The 20,509-nt window shown below is 45.0% G+C and overlaps 1 protein-coding gene across 2 annotated transcripts in view; it reads left to right on the forward strand.

Annotated features, from left to right (window-relative positions):
* Positions 1 to 6,941: 6,941 nt before the first annotated feature.
* DBNL (drebrin like) overlaps positions 6,942 to 20,509 on the forward strand; it is a 37,218-nt gene continuing 23,650 nt past the window's right edge. For both annotated transcript variants that reach the window (XM_084803838.1, XM_084803840.1), the window contains exons 1-5: positions 6,942 to 7,062; positions 9,606 to 9,661; positions 12,800 to 12,912; positions 14,480 to 14,554; positions 17,852 to 17,998. In XM_084803838.1, the coding sequence (XP_084659964.1) occupies positions 6,980 to 7,062; positions 9,606 to 9,661; positions 12,800 to 12,912; positions 14,480 to 14,554; positions 17,852 to 17,998 (474 nt within the window). In that variant the 5' untranslated portion in view covers positions 6,942 to 6,979. The remainder of the gene's footprint in view (positions 7,063 to 9,605; positions 9,662 to 12,799; positions 12,913 to 14,479; positions 14,555 to 17,851; positions 17,999 to 20,509) is intronic.

Consider the following 20,509-nt stretch of genomic DNA (forward strand, 5'->3'; position numbering starts at 1 on the left):
CTATGATAGCTAAGGGGGAAGGAATGTGATGTATTCTAGGGGGTACTGTGGCTTAGTTAATGTATTTGGACCTTGGCAGCTCTTGTAGAACTGGGAATAGCAACAGTGGGTTCTGCTAGGTTCTTCACTTCTGAATGTGCTGAATAAAGAACAGTTGTGTTTGAGGCCTGCTGATTCTTGCAGTCATTCCTACTACCTATACAACAGTACCCCAAAGTTTGGATTCACCCTGACCATTGACATGAATGCAAAAGGGAAAGTAAAAACTACTTTTAGCTTTAAATTGGTATCAGCAGGTTATAATTCCTTGTGTCAACCTCAGAAGTGCAGAGGCCAGCTAATGCCATGTCAAAAACCATACCAATACAGACCCAGGATTCTATTATTGTCTGTCAAGAGTGCTTGAAGAAGCAAGGGTCCCGGGGCACAGTCTGAAGGCACATGAGCTGGCCACCTTGCTGAAGCTAAGCAGGTTTAGGTCTGGTCAGTGCTTGGAGGGGAGACTACCTGGGAACCGCATGTAGCCACCTTGAGTTCCATGATGGAAGAAAGGTGGGATAGAAATGAAATAAAATGAATGAATGAATGAATGAATAAATAAATAAATAAATAAATAAAGGTAACGAGTAGTTGGGTATTAGTTCCTTGAAAAATGTACTAGTGTGTGTGTGAATGTTCCTGTGAAGGAGCACAAACAAGTGAATGCTAAGTCAGTGGAAATTTAAAACACTCATGAAAATGGAGCCATGATTACTGCAGCAGAAATAAGGGAGGTGTCAGACTTCCTTGTACGTAAGGAGGCACTAATGGGAAGGAGCTATCTTGTTCTGTCCTTGACAAGAAAGCCATGGGGCAAGGGAGCTCCATGTAAAAGTTCAAAGTAAGCAACTTGCTCCAAGAGAGGCTAGGATTGAGTGGATGGAAGCCTTTTATGCCTCCAGGGCTAGATCAGGACTCCTGTTTGGAGTGAAAGGCCTTAAGGGTGGGGAACCTCTTTCAGCCCGAGGGATAAAATAAATTTTGAAGAAGCTTTTGGGGGCTGCATTCCACTGGTGGGCAGCCAGAGCCAAGAGGCAAAAGGGGGTGGGGACAAAAATACCAGTGTATTTTAGCTGAAGGCTCATACTGCCAGGAACTAAGCTTTAGGAGAGGTATTTCAGCCTTTTAGAATGGGGACAAAAACTGCACAAAGCCAAGGCAACCACCAAACCATTGATGATTGGGGGGAAAGGCGGTGGAGCAGAGGCAAGGAGGCTTGGCCATCTGGGGAACCCCAGGGGACTGGATTGGGACCCCAGAAATCCTGGATTTGGCCCCTGGCCTGAGGTCCCCCACCCTTGCTCTAAGGCTTAAAGGGACAGGCCCCCAGTTTGGAGCCTAGCATTCTTCCTCTTTGACAGTTCCCCACAGGATCGCTGCCTGTGCTGATGGGTCAACATGGAGATGCAGGTTCCTGGCGTGGAAGGAATCAGTTCCTCAGGAGTGGGTGCTGACTCTGGAGTTCCCAATTCAGGGCTCACGGGTTCAAGTCCCTCCCCACCCTGACCCCACTGCCCATCCAACTGGCACAGCCCGGTCATGATGCTGGAACCTGTGTCAGTTTCTAGCACCTCTGCCCTCTGGTGCCACTAGTCCAATGGATCTGACTGGCCCCTCTTTGTCTGAGTTGGAGTCTAGGCTGCTGCACAGGGTGGCAGTCCTGACACATTTCCTCCCATTTAGGAAATGCTTACTGCAAGAATCTAAGCCCTAGATAACCTCAGTTTTGAGAATGGGTCATTCAAGGTTCCCATTTTCACCACAACGACAATTGAGAATATTGCAATAGTTAGACCTGGGCCAAGCTCAGCTCCTTGCTTTCAACTACTGCGGATTAGAGCTACACCATAGGAGCAATTCTGCCACCTAATGGAAAATCCAAAAACTGCTTGAAAAATAATGGGGGGGGGGCCAGCAGAACGACAATTTACTTCCAGCCCATTTCTTCAAAGTAACCATTTGTAGGCTATACACAAACATTTAATAATGATACAGCCTTTTATTAGCTAATAACCAAAGATATTTTCTCAATGGGTACTGATGGCTAGAAAAGTTTATTTAATTAACCTTGAGGGCTGGTGCCTACTACTTGCCCTCCTCCTGGTGGGAACTAGATAGAAACAATTTGGCCATTGGGATGTAAAACATGGACAGAAGCATGTGCTGTTGTGGGGACTGATGCTGCTTTAAAAATTAACACTATCTGTCTGGGTGCACCCATACACAACTCGTACATTGTAAATAAACTCCATAAGATTCTAGTACCTCTTCTCACAATGAAATAGACATTGCAGTGGCCATCCTTGAAACCTCCCACTGCTTAGGGAAGTGGAAAGCCGCAAAACATTCTTATTTATTTATTTATTTATTTATTTTTAAGGTGTGCGCTATAAGTACATGCTGCTAAAAAGTTTTTCAAAGGCCCTTCCTATACATGTCTTCACAGAAGTAAGTCCTGTTGAGTTCAGTGGGCTTATTCCCAGGTAAGGGCACAATCCTATGTCTGCTAGTCAGCGGCTAGACAGCCATAGGATAAGTCGCTTCCTGGGAACCGAAGGTCAATTCCCGGAGAACCCACCCCCACCCCTCCCGCGCTACCTCATAGGCGGTGCAGATTGGCCCTGCACTCCATGCTCGTAAATGCAGTGCAGAGTGGCGAAAACGGGGCATTCCCGGTGGGGGGGGGGCGGGGAAGTCGGAAATCCAGTACGACACATCCTCTGTGTCATCCAGCCGCCGCTTCCCACGCTCCAAGGTCCTGTGGCTAGACAGCCAAAATCGGCTGTCTAGCTGCGAAAGCAGGGTTGGAGGAGCAAGGAGGAGATCCGCTCCTCGCCACTCCTCCCGCTCCGCACTGGATAGGCGTTCGCCCCTGGGGTCAGGGGTGACTGTCGATCTTGATAGGATTGCTCCCTAAGTGTGTTTAGGACTGCAGCTTTATAGTCTAATAAAAAACTCTTATTCTTTGAATCTAGCAACTTGTTAGCATTAGATTGGTATACAACAGGGAAAGCAGATGTGCAAGTGATTCATGTATTTCCTTTTTTTCAAAGTCAGTGTAATCTCCAAAGAGAGAAGTCCAGTGGAGAGCAGCTGATGAGGAACAAGTCATGCATATTACCATGGGATAAAATGTGCAACTTCCCGTTTCAGTGTTGCACCAGAAGCACAAAGAGCAGATGTGTGGCATGCATCACTAGCACATCCAGTTATCCCACTGAATGTTATGACTGAAGCTAACCAAAGAGAAACGCAGGGGTGGATTCCAAACATCAACGACATTTTGAAGGGAAAACAGATTGTATTGCAAGAGGAAGTGGGGAAGGCTGGAGAGAAAAAGAAACCAAATCCCACTGGGACTTGCTCCTCAGTAAACCTATTTAGAATTAGGCTGTAAGGCAAGGAAAGTGTCAGTCCTGACACACTTGCAGCAATAAATACTCAGGCCTTTTCAGGGGTACTTAATCCCTAGACAAATGACGACTCCCATATGAGCCTGCCTGGTTCTTAAGGTCTTCTGGAGAGGCCCTTATTTCAAGACCGGCACCTACAGAAGCTTTTGGTGGCAACCTGAGAGAGGCCGTTTCGGTGGCTGCTCCCAGGGTGTGGAACGCCCTCCCAAGGGAGGCTAGGTTCGCTTCCTTTTTGCTGTCCTTCCACCAGCAGGAAAAGACTGCTTTATTCAAGAAGGCTTTTGGCCTGTATGTGGGTCTGTTGCATTGGGTGCTGTTTTAATTTTTTTATTCTGTAATTGTTATATTTTTATTGTATTTTAATATATTTTATTGTTCTAGTCAGTCTTAATTATGCCTATGAGCTGCCTTGAGTGCCATTTTTGGTAGAAAGGCAGGGTACAAATCAAATAAATAAACCCATCCCCAGCTCATTCACCCAAATCTATAGCAATCACGTGGTCAGTTTAAATCTCGGCATAAAATGCCTTTTGCTTTGGGAAGGATGCAGTGATGGGTGCCTGTTATTCAGGCTGTAGGAGCACTTTTAATGAAAATAGTAGAGCATTTGGATTGAAATCCTATACCAAAGAAAAGGCTAGCTTTGCAACATTCTTGGACAGTGGCCTTGCTTCTAAGTTTGGTGAAGACCTGGGAACCGAAAGGTATCATAATACTTCGTGGCTTCTGGAAATATGTGATGTGAAAAGAGTCTGGATTTGGATGTCTCAAACCACAAAAAACATATGAAGCAATCAACTGTGAACGACGGCTATAACGAATCTCTGTATGCCTTTCTAAACAAAAACTTCGCACTACCCGTTAAACCCCTGCAGGATTGGGCAGTAGTGTAGTTCCCTCCATAAAACAGTCTACAGAGCTAAAACTCTGGACGCCTGCTTTTCATTTGGCTGTAAGTAGCATGTGCTAGATCCCTCCCCCCAAAGCTGTCCGTTGCATATATAAATTTAAATAAATACTACTGTGGCTATTGAGTTTTGGATACAATGAAGGAGTCTGGGGCTGTGGGGCAGGGGCATCAAACCTCTTTAGCCCAACAGCCAAATTCCATTTTGGAGAAACTCTTGGGGGCTGCATTGCAGTGGTGGGCGGAGCCAAAGGCAAAAGGGGCGGCACCAGGAACACCAGCATACCAGGTGGCCCAAAAGTAGGTATAAAGTTGTTTAGAACGTTGATGGGAGGGGGAGAGAATGTGTGAGTAGAAGATGTGTGGGTGGAGTCAGAATGACAGCTGGGAAGAGTGAGTGACAGTTGATGGAATACATTTCGAGCACTGACAAGATTAAACAGTGTTAAACAAATGTAAATACAATAAACAATGTAATAAAATGCAAATAAACTATACTGTATACCTACTTTTCGGCCACTGTAATTTAGCTTAAGGCTCCTAAGCTGGTAACGAAGTCTTAGGCATTTCAACCTCTTCGAATGAGGGTAAAAACGTCACAACCTGGAAAACCATCAAACAATTGGTGGTCAAGGGAAAGAGGGTGGGCACATCTGGAGAACCTTAGAGGGCCAGAAAGCCTGAATTTTTGCACCCCTGCTATTGAGCATATGATAACATAAATGCTTTGTTTCCAATGAAAGAGCACATTGAAGGAGTGCAGACTTTTTTCGAAAGAGGAGATCCAAACTAAATTCAGTATGAAGTTCGTACCTTGATTTCAATGCCTCCAAGTGCACCACTTGGTCTAGGATGCTAGTGACTGTAGATAAATCAACAGGAGCCTTAAGGTTCAATCCTGTGCATGTTTAGAGAGAGAAAAAGTCCTATAACTCCCAGCATTCCCCAGCCAACAATTGCTTGCTGGGTGTTGTAGGACTTTTCTCTCTCTAAGCATGCATAGGATTGCAGCTAAGTGGGTTTGAGAACCTTATTGCGAAACAGTTTACCAAATCAAAAGAGACTCCCTCTTACATAACCTATTGGGGGTCTGCTGTGTGCAAGGGCTACTTATGAAAGCCGATGATCCTGGGACATAGGAACACCAACTGAGGCAGAGGGATGAGGCCAAAGATACATTTCATTTCATTCATATATTGCATTTCTATACTGCCCAATAGCCAAAGCTCTCTGGGTGGTTTACAAGAATCAAAAACCTTAAAAATACAATATTGTACATAATATAAAAACCATTTATATCATGGTCTTCATCTGCAGTGTTTTTTTCCTAACACAATGTTAAATAATTTCAAGGTTATAACAAGAGGGTATTGTATCCTAGCCCAAATGTGTAATATAGTTTATATGCGCATCCCACATGTCTGAGCAGTGAGAAATTTCAAGGGTGCAGCATTTCAGCCTGCTGATACGTCCCTCTTGTGTGTGGATGATATCATTTTGGCTATATAAGGATCTATACTTAGATAATGAGCTTTCCATTTGCATATAGGATACAGGGGATATCCAAAGCTGAAATTATTGTGTGTGCATATACTCCAGTGTATTGCAAGAGTGAGCAACTGGTGGCCTTCCAGATGTTTTGGCCTTACAACTCCCATCAGCCCTAGCCAACCTAGCCAATGGCGAGGGAATAAGAGCTATAGGTGAAAACATCTGGAGAGCCACAAGTTAGTTGCCCACTGAAACCATTCTGTTGGGTGTTTAGAAAAAGGAACTACCAAAACTTAGAGAACATTATTGCACAGATTGACAAAATGGGAGCTCTGAAGCCATGGAGAAGATCTCAAATTACAGGTTAAAAAACCCTGTATTTTGAGAATGAACTTTTAGAAAAAAGTAGCTACTACTCCTTTAGGCGGATTCTGCAAAAACACTGCATAAAGGACCATTCTGTCATAAATTCAGTATTTATTTTGTTTGCAACATACACAGAGGGCTTTTTATGCTCAGTGTGTGACCTGAAAAGTAAATGCAAGAATGCAGTTGTTGCTTGGCTTGACAACTTTATGAATATTGTTCTAATTAGCCGAGCAATCCTATACGCGTCAACTCAGAGCTAAGTCCCACCGAGTTAAATGGGGCTTCCCCCCCAGGCAAGCGAGTTTAGGATTGCGGCGTGATTAATGAATGCATGCATGCATGCATGCCAATAATATTTGAAGCGGAAAGTATGCACATGGGGGTGTTTTTGTTTGTTTTCTCCGCGGCTGAGCACATGGGAAATCACATAGATATGCTCTCCAACTATCTTCTTCGTTTCACAGTTTTAAATTCCAATGAACGGTGCGCGCCTAAGCACGCTTACTCGGGGGTAAGCCCCACGGGACTTTCTCCTGAGCAGACACGCCGCTGTTCAGGGCTGCGGTAATGTATGAGCGTGCCCAGGAGGCGCGGAGGCTTCGCCCGCCCGTCGGGCCGTTCCCACGGCTCCGGTGCAGCCGCCTCGCCGCTGCAGGTCTCCTCCGCTCAGCGCCAGGCCGGGCGGAGCCGGAAGCCGGCGAAGGCTGAGCCCGCAGCTGAGCAGAGAAGGGAGGAGCGCGGCGGCTCCTTCTCCTTCTCCATGGCGCTGAACCTGAGCCGGAATGGGCCGGCGCTGCAGGAGGCCTACGGCCGGGTCGTGGCCTCCGGGAGCCCGACGGACTGGTGAGGGAGCGCTCCACGACCCTCGGCCGGCTCTCCCTCCCTTCCCCGGCACCGGCGCCCCGCAGTCGGCAGGGGGTGGGTCGGTCCGGCGTGGGTGCCGGGCCCGCGGGGTGGGTGACTCGCGGGGGGCCCGCCGAGGGCACGGGCTTGCGGGGGTGCGGGCAGCCCTGGGGGCGGGCTAGCTAGGCGGAAGGCTGGGCTCGTGGAGATGGAGGGAGGCTGGCTAGCTGGCTGGGGGGCCTGGCCTGCGGAGAACCGGGTGTGCATTTGGCCGAGGGGTCGTGGGGAGGAGGCTCACGCAAGATGCGAGGGGTCCTGGGCGCGCGATGGGGAAGAGGAAGGCGGCTGCGTGGCCTGGGACAAGATGGGGCTGCAAGAGACGGTGGCAGCGCATGGCGTGGGGCTGGATGGCGGGGAGGGGGTGTGGGGAGATGCAGGAGTTGGGCGTAGCCTATGCAGACGTACGTGTGTGTGTATGAGAATGAGAGAGAGAGAAATAGAGATGGGTGAGTAGTTCGTGTAAGACGTGAGGCTCTTTGGCAGGGCCAGAATATGGGTTTGTTAGCTGTCTAGGCCCGCACCCCAGTGGGGAGCTCACTGCTGACCCCCAGATCCCGTTGGTCCTGTACGTCCCTGCTGTCGCTTACTGTTTGCCTGCCCTCTATGTTCGCCTGTGCAAGCAGTGACGAGAGCACTAGGCAAAGGAGCACACACACACACACACACCCTTGCCTTGCTTTCTTCTTCTGGGTAGTGGTGCAGATTGGACAGAGAGGAAGGGGGCAAGCAAATAGGCAGTGGCAACAGTGACAATGACGGCTCAGGAGTCCCTGAGGGCTTCTTGCCCAAATCCTTCCTCCACAAATCTGGGCCCGGCATTGTGCTTGGGGTACATCATGCAGAGGATGGAGCCATGACCAGTGCATGGCCTGAAACATGACGAGGTTAAGAAGGAGGTGAAGGCTCTGGCAACAGCATCGCATGGGATATGGACAGACAAAAGGAGCACTTGGGGTTCACTCTTCAATGCAGAAGGATGTGTCAACAGAAGCAAGCCCTTGGAGGCTGTTCAATACTGTATTGTGGTGGATTGCTAAACTTACAAGGTTAGGCTTCCCTCCTTTCCTAGTCCTGCTGGAAGCTTCGGTGAGGCGTGGTTTGGTTTCTGAAGAGCATTGCCCTGTGTTATGATATAAATTGCAGTGCACCACAAATGCAGCTCAAGTATAGATTAGACTGCTTTGTCATGAGTATATAAGCACGCAGTGCCTTGCTGTGTGAGAATTCATCATAAGCAATATAAATCAAAGCAGTATACACTCAAACAAATGCAGCCATACGCTGTATCTCTTCCACGTTTGCTGTGGTGGTGGTGGTGGTGATGATGGTGGTGGAGGCATACACTGACAAGCCGTGTCGTTTTGGAGGTGGGTTGTTTGGTATAATGATGAATTTGGAGTTCAGTAACATAGGATGTGGGGAGGTCAGGACATTTGGACCTAAGGAAAGGTTTGCTGTTCCTTCCCGTAACCTTTTTAACAAGGCTTGAGTGCATATAACAGCTGCACAATAGGAAGAAACTAAGCAGGTAGTGACGCTTTACCTGTTGAATATTTGCCTACTATGTGGCTCTTGAAAACACATGAGCCCTGCTGGAAAAAAGTAACAACCCTGTGTGGGAGTAGCATGAAATTAAAGGAAGAGATGTTGCATTGGTACACGCACACACGCACACCCCCAGTACATCTCTTCCTCTAGTCTCATGGTACACCCATGTAGGCTTATTACTTTATATGTGTCTGTGTGTCCCTGTCCTCTAGTTCCATGCTACTCCCAGGTAGGTTTGTTAAAGAGAGAGAGGGGAGGGGGGCTGGTTTGCCCAAGGCACAGGCACATAAACTATCCATCCTTTGGGGTTCAAGAGTAAGTATATAATAAGAAATGCAATGTATGTTTGGCAACAGGTAATAGATTTGGAGAACCAGAGGTAGGCAGTTTGTGGCCCTCCATCTTCCCTCACCATTGGCTATGCTGGCTAGGGCTGATGGGAGTTGTAGGCCAAAACATCAGGAGGGCCACACGTTGCCCACTCCTGAAAACACTTTGGGAATTTGGGGTGGTGAGAAGATGTAGTAACAATGTTGGACTTGAATTTTACTTGTTTATTTGTTAACTTTGTATCCCACGGAGCTGAAGAGGGGAAATTTGTCAGGGAGAGATAAAACGTGATGAGACAGGTGGTGATGTAGTGAAAATTTTATGAGAAATGGGGATGATTTAGGAATACACATCTGGGATAGCCCGTAAGACATCCAGGGATAATGACCGATTGAGATGGGGTGATAAAGTGTGTGTGAATGAATGCAGTTATGGAGGTTGAATAAAAGTGGGTCTTGTTGAACCTTAAAGACTAACACACTTACTGTAGTATAAGCTTTGGAGGACTAGAACCCATTTCATCAGATGCATTAAATGTTATCCTCAGCTGCCAGTAAGTAAAATAGATTTTACTTTAATCTCATCCTTTGGCATATCATTTTCAGGGCTCTGTTTACTTATGAGGGCAACAGCAACGACCTGAGAGTGGCTGGGACTGGAGGTGAGTACATTTTGGGAAGTGTATTTTAATATGTGTGGTCTCGGGCTTTTATTTTTGGCTAAATGGATGTTTCTACAGTAGGTTGTATTGTTTTATTCAGTAAGATCTGGAGAGGTCTGCTTGGCTAGCTGTTTTTCATAATCCAAGTGCAACTTGTCCCATGACCCAGTTAGGCCATCTGCTTGATATTGTACTAGAAGCATCTCCCTTTTCTGCAGACACCAAGAAAGGAGTAGTTTTTTTTCCGTTTTCTGCCTGTTGCTGCTTGTTCAGACACTTGGAGCATTCTGGGAAATGCCTAAACCTAGCCCTGTGAAATGGAGCGTGGGAACCAAAGTGGAAATACACCTCCACTCAGTCAAAAGAGAGGAAGCAGTACATTGTATCTTGAGCATGTTTTCAGGACTATGTGAAAATGGAGCAGAGAGGTTAGAAGTTGGGATGGTCATTTTGAAAATAAATGAAATCTTCCCCTCCCCAAGTCTAAAACAGAAAGAGTACAGAAAAAGTTAATGACTATAGGCAGAATGCTTGATTTAGCACTAAATATAGCGTATGAAGCATTCTGCATAGCTTTATCATTGGCAAAAATTTGTAAAAATGCGAAGACCCAACATTTCAGTTCCCTGGGAAGTTTCCTTTTCCTGAATATTTATGCACACTGGCATAAATCACATGTAGTGGTGGAAGTTTAACCGGTTTGCCATGATGTCTGAATGGCAAGCCAGCAAACTGAAATCAGAAACCATGGTTTGAATTGGGTTTGCAAACTGCAACCATAGCATAGCAACAGGAGTGTTGAATAGAAAGAATGAAAGCCAATAAATTGTGGTTTAATGAGTTGACAAAGGAGACAAATGCCTTTGTAACATGTTATGCCTGTAAGATTTGAAGCTCAAACCATGGTTTGAGTTCTAATCTGTGGTTAGGGCAAACCATGGTTTGGTGTGATGTCCAAATTGAGCCATAGAATTGTGCCTTTGTCCATCCCTTCATGCTTCCACTAAGCAAAGTCTGTTTCATCTGGGACCAGACTCTCTTATGTTTCTAATAGGTGGAAAGAGAATCCTGACAGGTGCAGTTTCCTCCATAAGGGCTGCTTTATTTCTCATAATGCAGTAAGGACAGAAGTTATTCTTCTTACACAGATATGAAAGGCACAGGACTCCAGTTCCTGGAAAATTCAGTAGAAAGGCAGTAGAAAAGAAGAACCCCCATATTGAACATAATTCATCTAGAAACTTTTCAGCTGTAGAAAAAGGGAAGTAGCTGACAAAGCTTGAGTAGTGTAGTGGTTTTTCTTGAGGAAGATTACCAATGAGGAAGAAAATCCAGCTGTGGCAAGGTCCTGAGGTGTTGGCTTATTCAGTTTTGACTTTTGGGGGCAGCATTGGCAGGTGGGGGAGATGGCTTCTACTTAAGGGAACTAAAGTATGTGACTGTCAAAACAAAGTAGCCTAAAGAGAGTTCCCAAAGAAAAAGCTGGTTTATTTGATGATGAGGGGATGGGACGAACCACTTTTCCAAAAACCGCGTTTCCATTCGAAGCTCTTGCAAACCAAATTATAGGCAAAACATAAGCTAAGTGTTGCATCTTAAAGTGTGGTGGAAGTTGTTTGAGCGTATGTTCACTGCATTACAAGTCATTGTTTTCTGGGCAAAGTATGTTTGTTGAAACCATTTCCATCACCCTTTCAAATGTCTGTCTCCATCTTGTGCTTTTCTAAGGGTACAATTCTGTGTATGCATGCTTGCTTCCTGGCAGTAGGTCCCATTAAACATGGCAAAACTTGCTTCTGAGGATACATGTTTAGGTTCAGGTTGCAAGTGTGAAATAGGATTGTTTCACATGTACATCTGAAGGTTTGTTGGCGTGTGCCATTTCTTTTGCAGCAATAGTGCCTGCTCTGTCGGAAGAACTATGACGTTCTTAAACAAATGCATCAAGGTTCTGCTGCAAAAATATAAATGCACAAATTATGGAACTTATCCAGAAATGCTTACTAGACATAATTAGGTAGAGGGATCATTTTCTTGCTATATAATGCTTAGACTTTTTGGTAGGGATGAGAGAACTTGTATTTCTGGAAGAACGATGAGGAAATGATTCACTGGTTGCTGTTTCCAACCACACTTCAATATGGTAAATGGCTATACCTCTTGAAGTGTGTCTTTAAGTATTTTCTGGGTCCTAGTGTTGGCCCAATCCCCCAAGTACCTATAACTGTTAGGTCCTACTTCTTAACTCTGAGTTCCCAAAGCATTTTCTGCAGGAGCTCTGGGGAAACTGCAAGAATTTGAGCTTGTGCCTGCTTAAGTAACGTGCTTCCTGAATATTTTATGATGGAGTAATATTTCTAGGCGGATGTTTTGACCTCTTTCACTCATTCAGTTTACCAATAGAAGCTATGAGTGTTCCTTTGGCTAGTCTTGGAATTGGAACTTGCTCTTTTGGCATCACCTATTATAGTAGTTTATTATTCTGGTAGAAATTCATGAAGGATAGTGACTCTGACTCAAAATTGCTCTTAATTGTTTCTCTAGCTGTTTTCCAAGTATGACATTGTTTACAGTTCTTGATTTGTCCAGTACTATTCAGTGAGCTTTGTAGCTGAACAGAGAAGAGAATGCTCAGTTTGGACATGGGAAACTCATATCCAAATCCAGGTTTCTGTCCACTAACATTACCTCTGAATGTTGTAGAAGATGAACTGTGTTGATAGGTGTATATAAATGATGGTCGGGTTCCATAACCATGGAACTAGTTCTGTGTATGCGGGCGGGGTTTAGGCTTGTTTTTCTTGAATAGAAGTTCCCTCAATGCATCACCGCAAGTTGCTTTTGAAACTGAGGGGAGCTGTGAAAGCTTCATCAAGGGGAATTTTGAAAAAAATTTGTGAGCTGCATGGGTATCGACTGTTGTAACAACAAGAGAGCCAAACATTTCACTGGGCTAACACAAGTCCTGTGTGTGTGTCCCAGCCCCTATCTCTAGAAACACGTTGGGCAGATGGGAGCTAGCTTTTTATGCAGTGTGCTAATCTAGAGGTGTCCTGCCCTTGTATACTGGTTAAGTTGACCAGGTTGGTGGGCTGCTTTCACTACGTGTCATTCTTCCTGTCAAACAATGATATATAGATGGTGGCATGGAGGAGATGGTGGAAGAACTCAACAGTGGGAAAGTGATGTATGCTTTCTGCAAGGTGAAAGCTCCCAACTCCGGCTTGCCCAAATACGTGCTCATCAATTGGGTATGTAGAATATAATGTCTTTAACTTCCATAGTCAAATGGATGTGACTCTTCTTATGAAAAAGATACAGTACTTCTTCCCTGGTAACAAAACCCTTTTGGAGTAAGCTGCCAGTGTTTGAACATTCAACAGGGAGATATAGATCCGCTGTTCAGATGTAATGCCAATCCAGGGTATGGCATTATGAGAGAGTGTCTTGGGCTTGTGTTCTCTCTCCTTCTTCCGCATAGATATGGAGATTAGAACCTTCCAATCCCACAGCATGGCCAGTGATCAGGGATTATGGGAGTTGTAGTCCGGGTTGCCCAGCCCTGCCCTAGCAGCTCCTTAAGGCTGCTGCAAAACTCAGGCTTCTCTCTCAGGCCAGACTCCAAACTGCCAAACACGCTCCTTCTGGCAGGTGGAGTGTGACGTACATTCCAGTGACTTCGGTTAGCCGCTAACCAGTCTAAAACCATTAAGTAAACCCTGAACGATATCCAGCTGTACAAAAGTGAGCGTGTTTGGCAGTTCTCCATATCTTTTCTAGACATCAGTTCATGGCAAACTATAGTTCACTATTCTGTTACAAACTGCGATTGGAAGGTACTAATCTCTGCGTGGGTAGGATGGATGAAGTACTGAATGTCTCACTCGTGATGAAGCCAATGATACTGGGCAGCTAGTCTCATTTAACTCATTGAGACTGAATGTTCTGAGCAACGATATAAAAAAATCAAGTATGTTATTATTTGTATTCATTCAGATCACATTCCTAAATATTTTTATAAAACAAAAATATAGATACGCTTATTGCCATGCATGAACCTTGCAAAGCTCCTCTAAATCCCCAGCTTAACTATTTAGGAAACCTCAGTGGAAGAGTAAACACGTGATTATAAAGTGTCTTGAAGGAAAACAAACTACCAGAAAGTAGAGCAAAAGTTGAAGGCGGTTAGCTCAGCCTTAGCAGTTGGCAGGCCTCCTAAGACCTCTTTGGAAAAACTACATAAATATGAAACGTTAGCTGAGGTAATTCATGTTCTGCTTTTTTGGTTCAATTTTACTGGTAAGTAAAACGTGGTTAAAATAGCTGGGGTTGTTTAGATTAACATTAAGATTGGTGGACCTCCTTTAGAGCTAGAGTAGGCAACTTGGTGCCCTCCACATGTTTTGTAGTACAACTCCCATAAGCCTCAGCCAGCATGACTAATGGTCAGGAATTATGGGAGCTGAAGTCCAAAACATATGGAGGGCACCAGGTTGCCTACCTCCACTTTAGAGTGTTTCAGCTTGTGAGAATTTAGTATTTTAAAGCCAACTACATTTAGAATTGTGTTTTTCCAAACCATCATCTTTTGCTACATATTCCAGAGTGCTGTGCATTCTTTTCATACCATTTTTCCTAGCTTAAACAATTGGTGGGAAAGTGCCGTTGTATTCTGATCTCTTCAGTAACATTGTAAGAGGTATTTCTTTCCCTCTGTCTTCTCTTTTCCGTATGGAAGCTGGCAACTCCATTTGTTAAAATAAATAACCCTTGACGCGAGTTCCCCTGTGTTAAACTCCTGATGTTTTCTTTTGGTAGTTTGGTGAAGGCGTTAATGATGTGAGAAAGGGAGCTTGTGCCAACCATGTCAGCTCTGTGGCAAACTTCTTGAAGGTATTTAATCTTCATTTTATTCTGCATAATCCCTTTTTCTTTCAGATGAATGCCCTCCCACATACATGGTTCTGTGGTCTTTTATGAATGTCAAGTCCTGTTGGAAGCACAGGGAAAGAATATATATTTGTGCTCCTTCCCTGAGTGGTAGGAAGTTTTCTGCAGCAGCCTCTTAACAGGGTCAGTTTCCTTGTGGGAAGAGAGCACTAGAGATTAATGGTGCTCTGTAATATCTGTATAGAAATTGAGTAGTGGGGAGCACACAGGGCCCCTGATAATCCATGCTATGCTTGCAACAGCATCTGCCTTCTTCCCCCATCCATCCTCCAATGCCTATCAGCATGGACAGTGATCAGGGATTATGGGAGTTGTAGTCCTTAAGGCTGCTGCAAAACTCAGGCTTCTCTCTCAGGCCAGACTCCAAACTGCCAAACACGCTCCTTCTGGCAGGTGGAGTGTGACGTACATTCCAGTGACTTCGGTTAGCCACTAACCAGTCTAAAGCCATTAAGTAAACCCTGAACGATATCCAGCTGTACAAAAGTGAGCATGTTTGGCAGTTCTCCATATCTTTTCTAGACATCAACCCTGCCCGGTTGAGCTGTTCTAACCTTTCCTGTATTCATTTGTTTATTTCCTGGCCCATGTCCCAGGCCATCAGGGATGGATTATGATACATGGTTATTGATCTAGGCTAAGGGTTTCACAAGAAACAATTCAAGCTGCAGAGGGACAACATTTATAGATTTTTACGTGGGACGGATGGCTACAAGGGGCCGGACCTTTTTCAGTCATGGCGCCCTCCTTGTGGAATACCCTCTTCAGGCATGTTCCCCTTGCTCCACCCTGTTCTCCGCCTGGCTAAGACATGACTTTCAGGCAGCCCTGTGTGGGTGGCTGACTCCCACATACTGTGGCTTTTACAGCTGCTGTGGCCGGGCTGTGCTCCTTTTGGGTGACTGCTCTTGTTATCTGCTGCTGCTACAGTTTTGATGCTGTTGGTGTTTATATAGCACCATCAGTGTGCATGATTCCTTACAAAGAGTAGAAGCGGGCAAGTCCCTGCCCCGAGGGGCTTACAATCTAAAATTGGCCACAGAAGAAACAGAGGAAGGCAGAGGAGCAATATGCGGTTGTTTCCATTGCATGTGCTTAGGCTTAGTTACAGGCTGGGTTACAGCAGGGCAGCCTTTCCCAACCTGTTGTGTTCCAGATGTTTTGGACTTCATTTCCCACCAGCCCAAGCCAGCATAGCTAATAGTCAGGAATTCTGGGAGCTGAAGTCCAAAATATCTGGAGGGCAACATGTTGCAGTAGGACATGAGAATTGGGGTTGTGCTGAAGGCTTCAGTGAAACAGTGGGTTTTAAGGAGGGATTTGAAGGAAGCAAGGGAGGTAGTACCTGTATGTTCTATTCTTAATTGCCCTTTTTATTGTTAAGCTGCTTTAGGGAGTAGTCCTGTGGGACTGCTGCCTACTAAGCGGGAACCTCTGATCTTGGAGGCTTCTGGCTAACCTCTGCCCTGCTGGGCTATTGCCAGCAGTTTGAGAGGAGCAGTGGAGGTGATTTTCGCTTGTCCGTCCTTTTTTAATTATTCCTCTAGATGGGTTCTGAGCCTATGTAGAGGAGTCACGCTGCTGGAGCTTGGGAGACCACAGGTCAGCGAATCTGGGCATCTCCTCTACCCTCCCCATCCACCGGAACATAAGCTTTTGTGACTTCAGAAAGCACTGGTGCAGTTCTTTCCATGGCGGCTATGAGGGGAAATGGGGAGGGATCGGATCTCAGAGTCCATCTCCTGAAGTCATAGGAGGTCTATGGCTTTGGGAGGGGAATCCAGAAAGTCCTGTGGTCCCTGGGACACTCTCAAAGCGTATATGAGCAGAGATTTGGACCTTCCAAATAGTCTTGCTCTCTGCCTACCCTGACTGAGGTTTTCCTAGCTGTGTGTGCTACCTGAATCATTGCTGGCAAAGGAACCCATATTCTTTGCCCAGAATATGTTAAGCCTAAATATAAAAAATCTGCTTAATTTTGAGTGTTTTGTCAGGTTTTTGGTTTTTTGCAGAATTTTGGCAAGGACTCCAAAATGCTGAAAGAGAAGAGGATGGGTAGGGATTAGTTGGGAGCTATGAGGGAACGCTGGAGGCAAAAGATCCCTTCCCAACCACTGCAAAGCCCCACCTAAGACTGTCTTTGGTTTGGGAGTTGTAAACTGAAACGTCACATTTTTTTAAAGCGGTATACTGGGGGAAGAGAATAATACAGTTGCATTTATCTGGCACTCAGCTGTGCTCATAATACCAAATTCTGTCACATACTGTTGGTTTTCTTATTAAAGTTTCCTTCTGTTCATATTAAGCATTTAAAAAATGAGTTCTGATGGGGTGGAGGGGGGAGTCCTACTTTTAATTCGTATTTCCTTTTCCCTACTTTTTAAAGCAACTGTCACTTCTCTTATATTTGACCATTCTTAGGCTATAATTTGTGGGCTGTTGTTCAGCTAAACTCTAATTTGTTCCCTCTGGTTGGTTCAGCCCTGCCACTTTTGCAGGATGCAGAAAAAGAAAAATTGTAGCAGTTTTTAAACACCGTTAACTGCTAGAATGTGATTGTCCCTCTTCCCCCCTGCTTTTTTGCATCTCTAGCTGCTTTTTCCAGTAAAATAGTTTCTCAGCGGTACCACTGTGCATGCACAGCTACTGTAGTTGTTACGGTGTGCACAGGCAGGCAACAAAACATCTGGCTGCCATTGCTTAGCAGCTCACCCAAAGCACAGCAACTGTACCCGAGTCCTCTCTTTCTCTCTACCACTAGACTGTGAGAAGACCTGGTGTGGGGAGGGGACGAAGGGAGTAAGGAGTGCACAGCCAAGCTATTGTCCACCCAGTTGGGAAGTGAGATGAGATACAAGGTGATGGGAAATAGCCACAACAGCCTGAGGTTTGTTGGGGATATTTAACATGTATATCCCACCTTCCTTCCATTGTGGAACTCAAGGTGGCTACATGTGGTTCCCAGGTGGTCTCCCCTCTAAGCACTGACCAGACCCAGACCAGCTTAGTTTCAGCAAGGTGGCTGCCTAATGTGCTTTCATGTTATGTGCCGGAGGGGGTAGAACAGCCCTAGTGTAATTGTATTCTATGTAAGCCACCCAGGGTATGTTGTTATACTGGAAGGTGAGGCAGAAAAAATAAAGTCAAGTTCTATTTGGCTATGAACAGGAAATCTTCATGCGCTGGTAAAGATGCTCTCCTGTCTTCTTAGCTGTCCTTTCTCTGTATCCCTTTTTCCAGGGTGCTCATGTGACCATAAATGCTCGGGCTGACGAGGATGTGGAACCAGATGCTATCATGGAGAAAGTGTCTAAGGCTTCAGGGGTGAGCTACAACTTTCACAAAGAAGGCAGCAAGTTCCAGGATGCAGGCCCTCAAGCTCCTGTGGTAAGTTCCCCTGAGTTCTTGGAAGTGCCAGTTTGTGGTAGAGAAGACAAGAATCCAATAGTGAGCTGACTAGTTGGACTGCTGGGATCTTTTTTTGTACTTTGGCCAAAATTAATCTCTTGCACTGAAACTGATGTTATGGTAGCTGTGGCATGCATAGGTTTACACAAAGCAGCTTGTCTTGGAACTCTAAAATTAATTTAATTAATTAATTTTATTTCTATACCACCAATAGCTGAAGCTGTCTGGGCGGTTCACAAAAATTGAAACCACAGAGCGCAGCATAAAACAATATAAAATCTGAAAGCTTAAAACTACAATATAAAAGTACAACCAGAATAAAATCTAGCAACAATGCAGAGATTTAAAATGCAGATGTAAAACAGCAGAGTTAAAAGACTAGAAAGCTAAAATGCTGGGAAAATAAAAAGGTCTTCACCTGGTGCTGAAAGGAGTACAACGTAGGTGCCAGGCAAATTGGAGCTCATGTTGTGAAGATACACAGGATTACCTTTCGTCAGTCTTAAAACTTATGCGAGTGGCTCAGATGTTTAAAAAGAAATGGATAACTTTCAGATCTCTGGGAATAATCTCTAATTAATGTGCTGAATTCTGCAAATACATATGGAACTGGTGTGTAGCATAACTTATTCACTATTCAGAATTGGTTGGAAACTTGGTATTTTAAAATAACCTGCTGTTTCTTGGGCATTGGACAGATAGAATAAGTGCTATCCTTTTCTGGAGATGAGGCATTAAGGTACTATTGAGGATATGTGTAGAAAGTCTTGATTGAATATTTATTTATTTATTTATTTATTTATCCGCTCCACATCAAAAGGTTTCAGAGCAGTGTAAAACAAAACACCAAATACAAAAAATTACAATGAAAAAAAAATCAGTAAAATAATGGCTGGAATTTAATAGTCAGGAAATGCTTGAAAAGGCTTCAGCAAATGCTGGAAAGAAAGTAATATAGACACATGTTTGATCAAGTTGGAAGGGCATTCCATAGGATAGGAGGTGACACACTAGAGGCCCTACCCCTAGTGGTTTCCAAGCAATCTCTGGTCCATGTGGGATCCTATGATAAGAGAGAAGACGCATCCTCAAATATCCTGGTCCCAAGTTGTTCGAGGTTTTGCAGACTACTACCAGAACCTTAAACCTGGCCTGGTAGCAAATGGGTAACCAGTACAGAGCCTTCAGCACAGCTCTTGGATGCTGATATGGAGTGGCACCTGACAACAGCTGGGTTGCCACATTGTGCACTAGCAGCAGCTTCCAGACCAGTCTTAAGGGTAGCCCCACATAGAGCGCAATGTAGTAATCCAATGTTGAGGTTACCAACTCCTGCACAATCATGGCCAAGCTGTCCCCAGCCAGGAGAAGTTGCAGCTAACATACCAGGCGAACCTGGAAAAAGCACTCTGAATTGCTAAGGTCACTTGGGACTCCAGCAACAGCAATGGATCTAGGAGTGCCCCCAAACTTTGAACCTGCTCTTTCAGAGGTAGTGCAATCCCATTAAGAACAGGTAACAAGCCTATCTCCCAGATATGGGAAGCACTCACCTGTAGGGTCTCCATCTTACCAGGATTCAAGGTCAGTTTATTGGCCCTCATCCAGCCCATTATGAGTCCAGGCACTGGTCAAGGACTTGCAAGGTCACACCTGATGCAGATGTTACGGGGAGATAAAGCTGTGTGTCATCAGCATCTTGATGACCCTTTGCTCAAAACTCCTAATGACAGCTCTCATAGGCTTTATATACATGATAAATAACACTGAGGACAATATCATACCCTGTGGGACCCTACAGCTGAAGAGCCAAGGGGTCAAAGAATAGTCACCCGTTGTTACTTTCTCAAACCAACCCCATAGGTGGGAGTAGAACCACTGAAGTACAGTGTCTCCAATCCCCAACCCATGGAGCCAGTCCAGGAGGATACCATGGTCAATGGTATCAAAAGTGGATGAGGGAACAAGTAGAATCAACAGGGTTGCACTTCCCATGTCTCTCTTGATAAAGGTCATCCATCAGGCTGAACAAGGCTGATTCAGTCCCATAACAAGGCCTGAAGCCCGATTGAAATGGGTCTTGGTAATATGGATCCTCGAAGAGTCGGACACGACTGAACGACTGAACACAAAATATGGATCCTCCAAGAGAGTCTGCAACTGGCCCGCCACCATCCTCTCAAAAACCTAAGCCAAAAACGGTGTATTAGCTATAGCTCATACTGGTACATGTTACATACTGGTACATACTGGTTCAGATACTTTTTATCCAGGAGTTCTCTTGCTATTCGGGCAGCCTACCCTTTGACATCACTTGAATTTTCTTGTTACAATGCAGGCTCACTCTTAGGAGCGTATTAGTTAATTCTTTCAAGATTTCCACGCAGCCGCTTTTTACAAAGGTGTGGGAGGTGGACTTAAATAAGACATTTGAAGACTGTGCTTGGGAAGCCACTTGGACTTCTAATTATTAGCTTTCTTAAACTGAAT

This window comes from Heloderma suspectum, chromosome 6, assembly GCF_057233095.1.
Source record: "Heloderma suspectum isolate Gila_16-S chromosome 6, 16-S_ref, whole genome shotgun sequence".
Classification (NCBI taxonomy): domain Eukaryota; kingdom Metazoa; phylum Chordata; class Lepidosauria; order Squamata; family Helodermatidae; genus Heloderma; species Heloderma suspectum.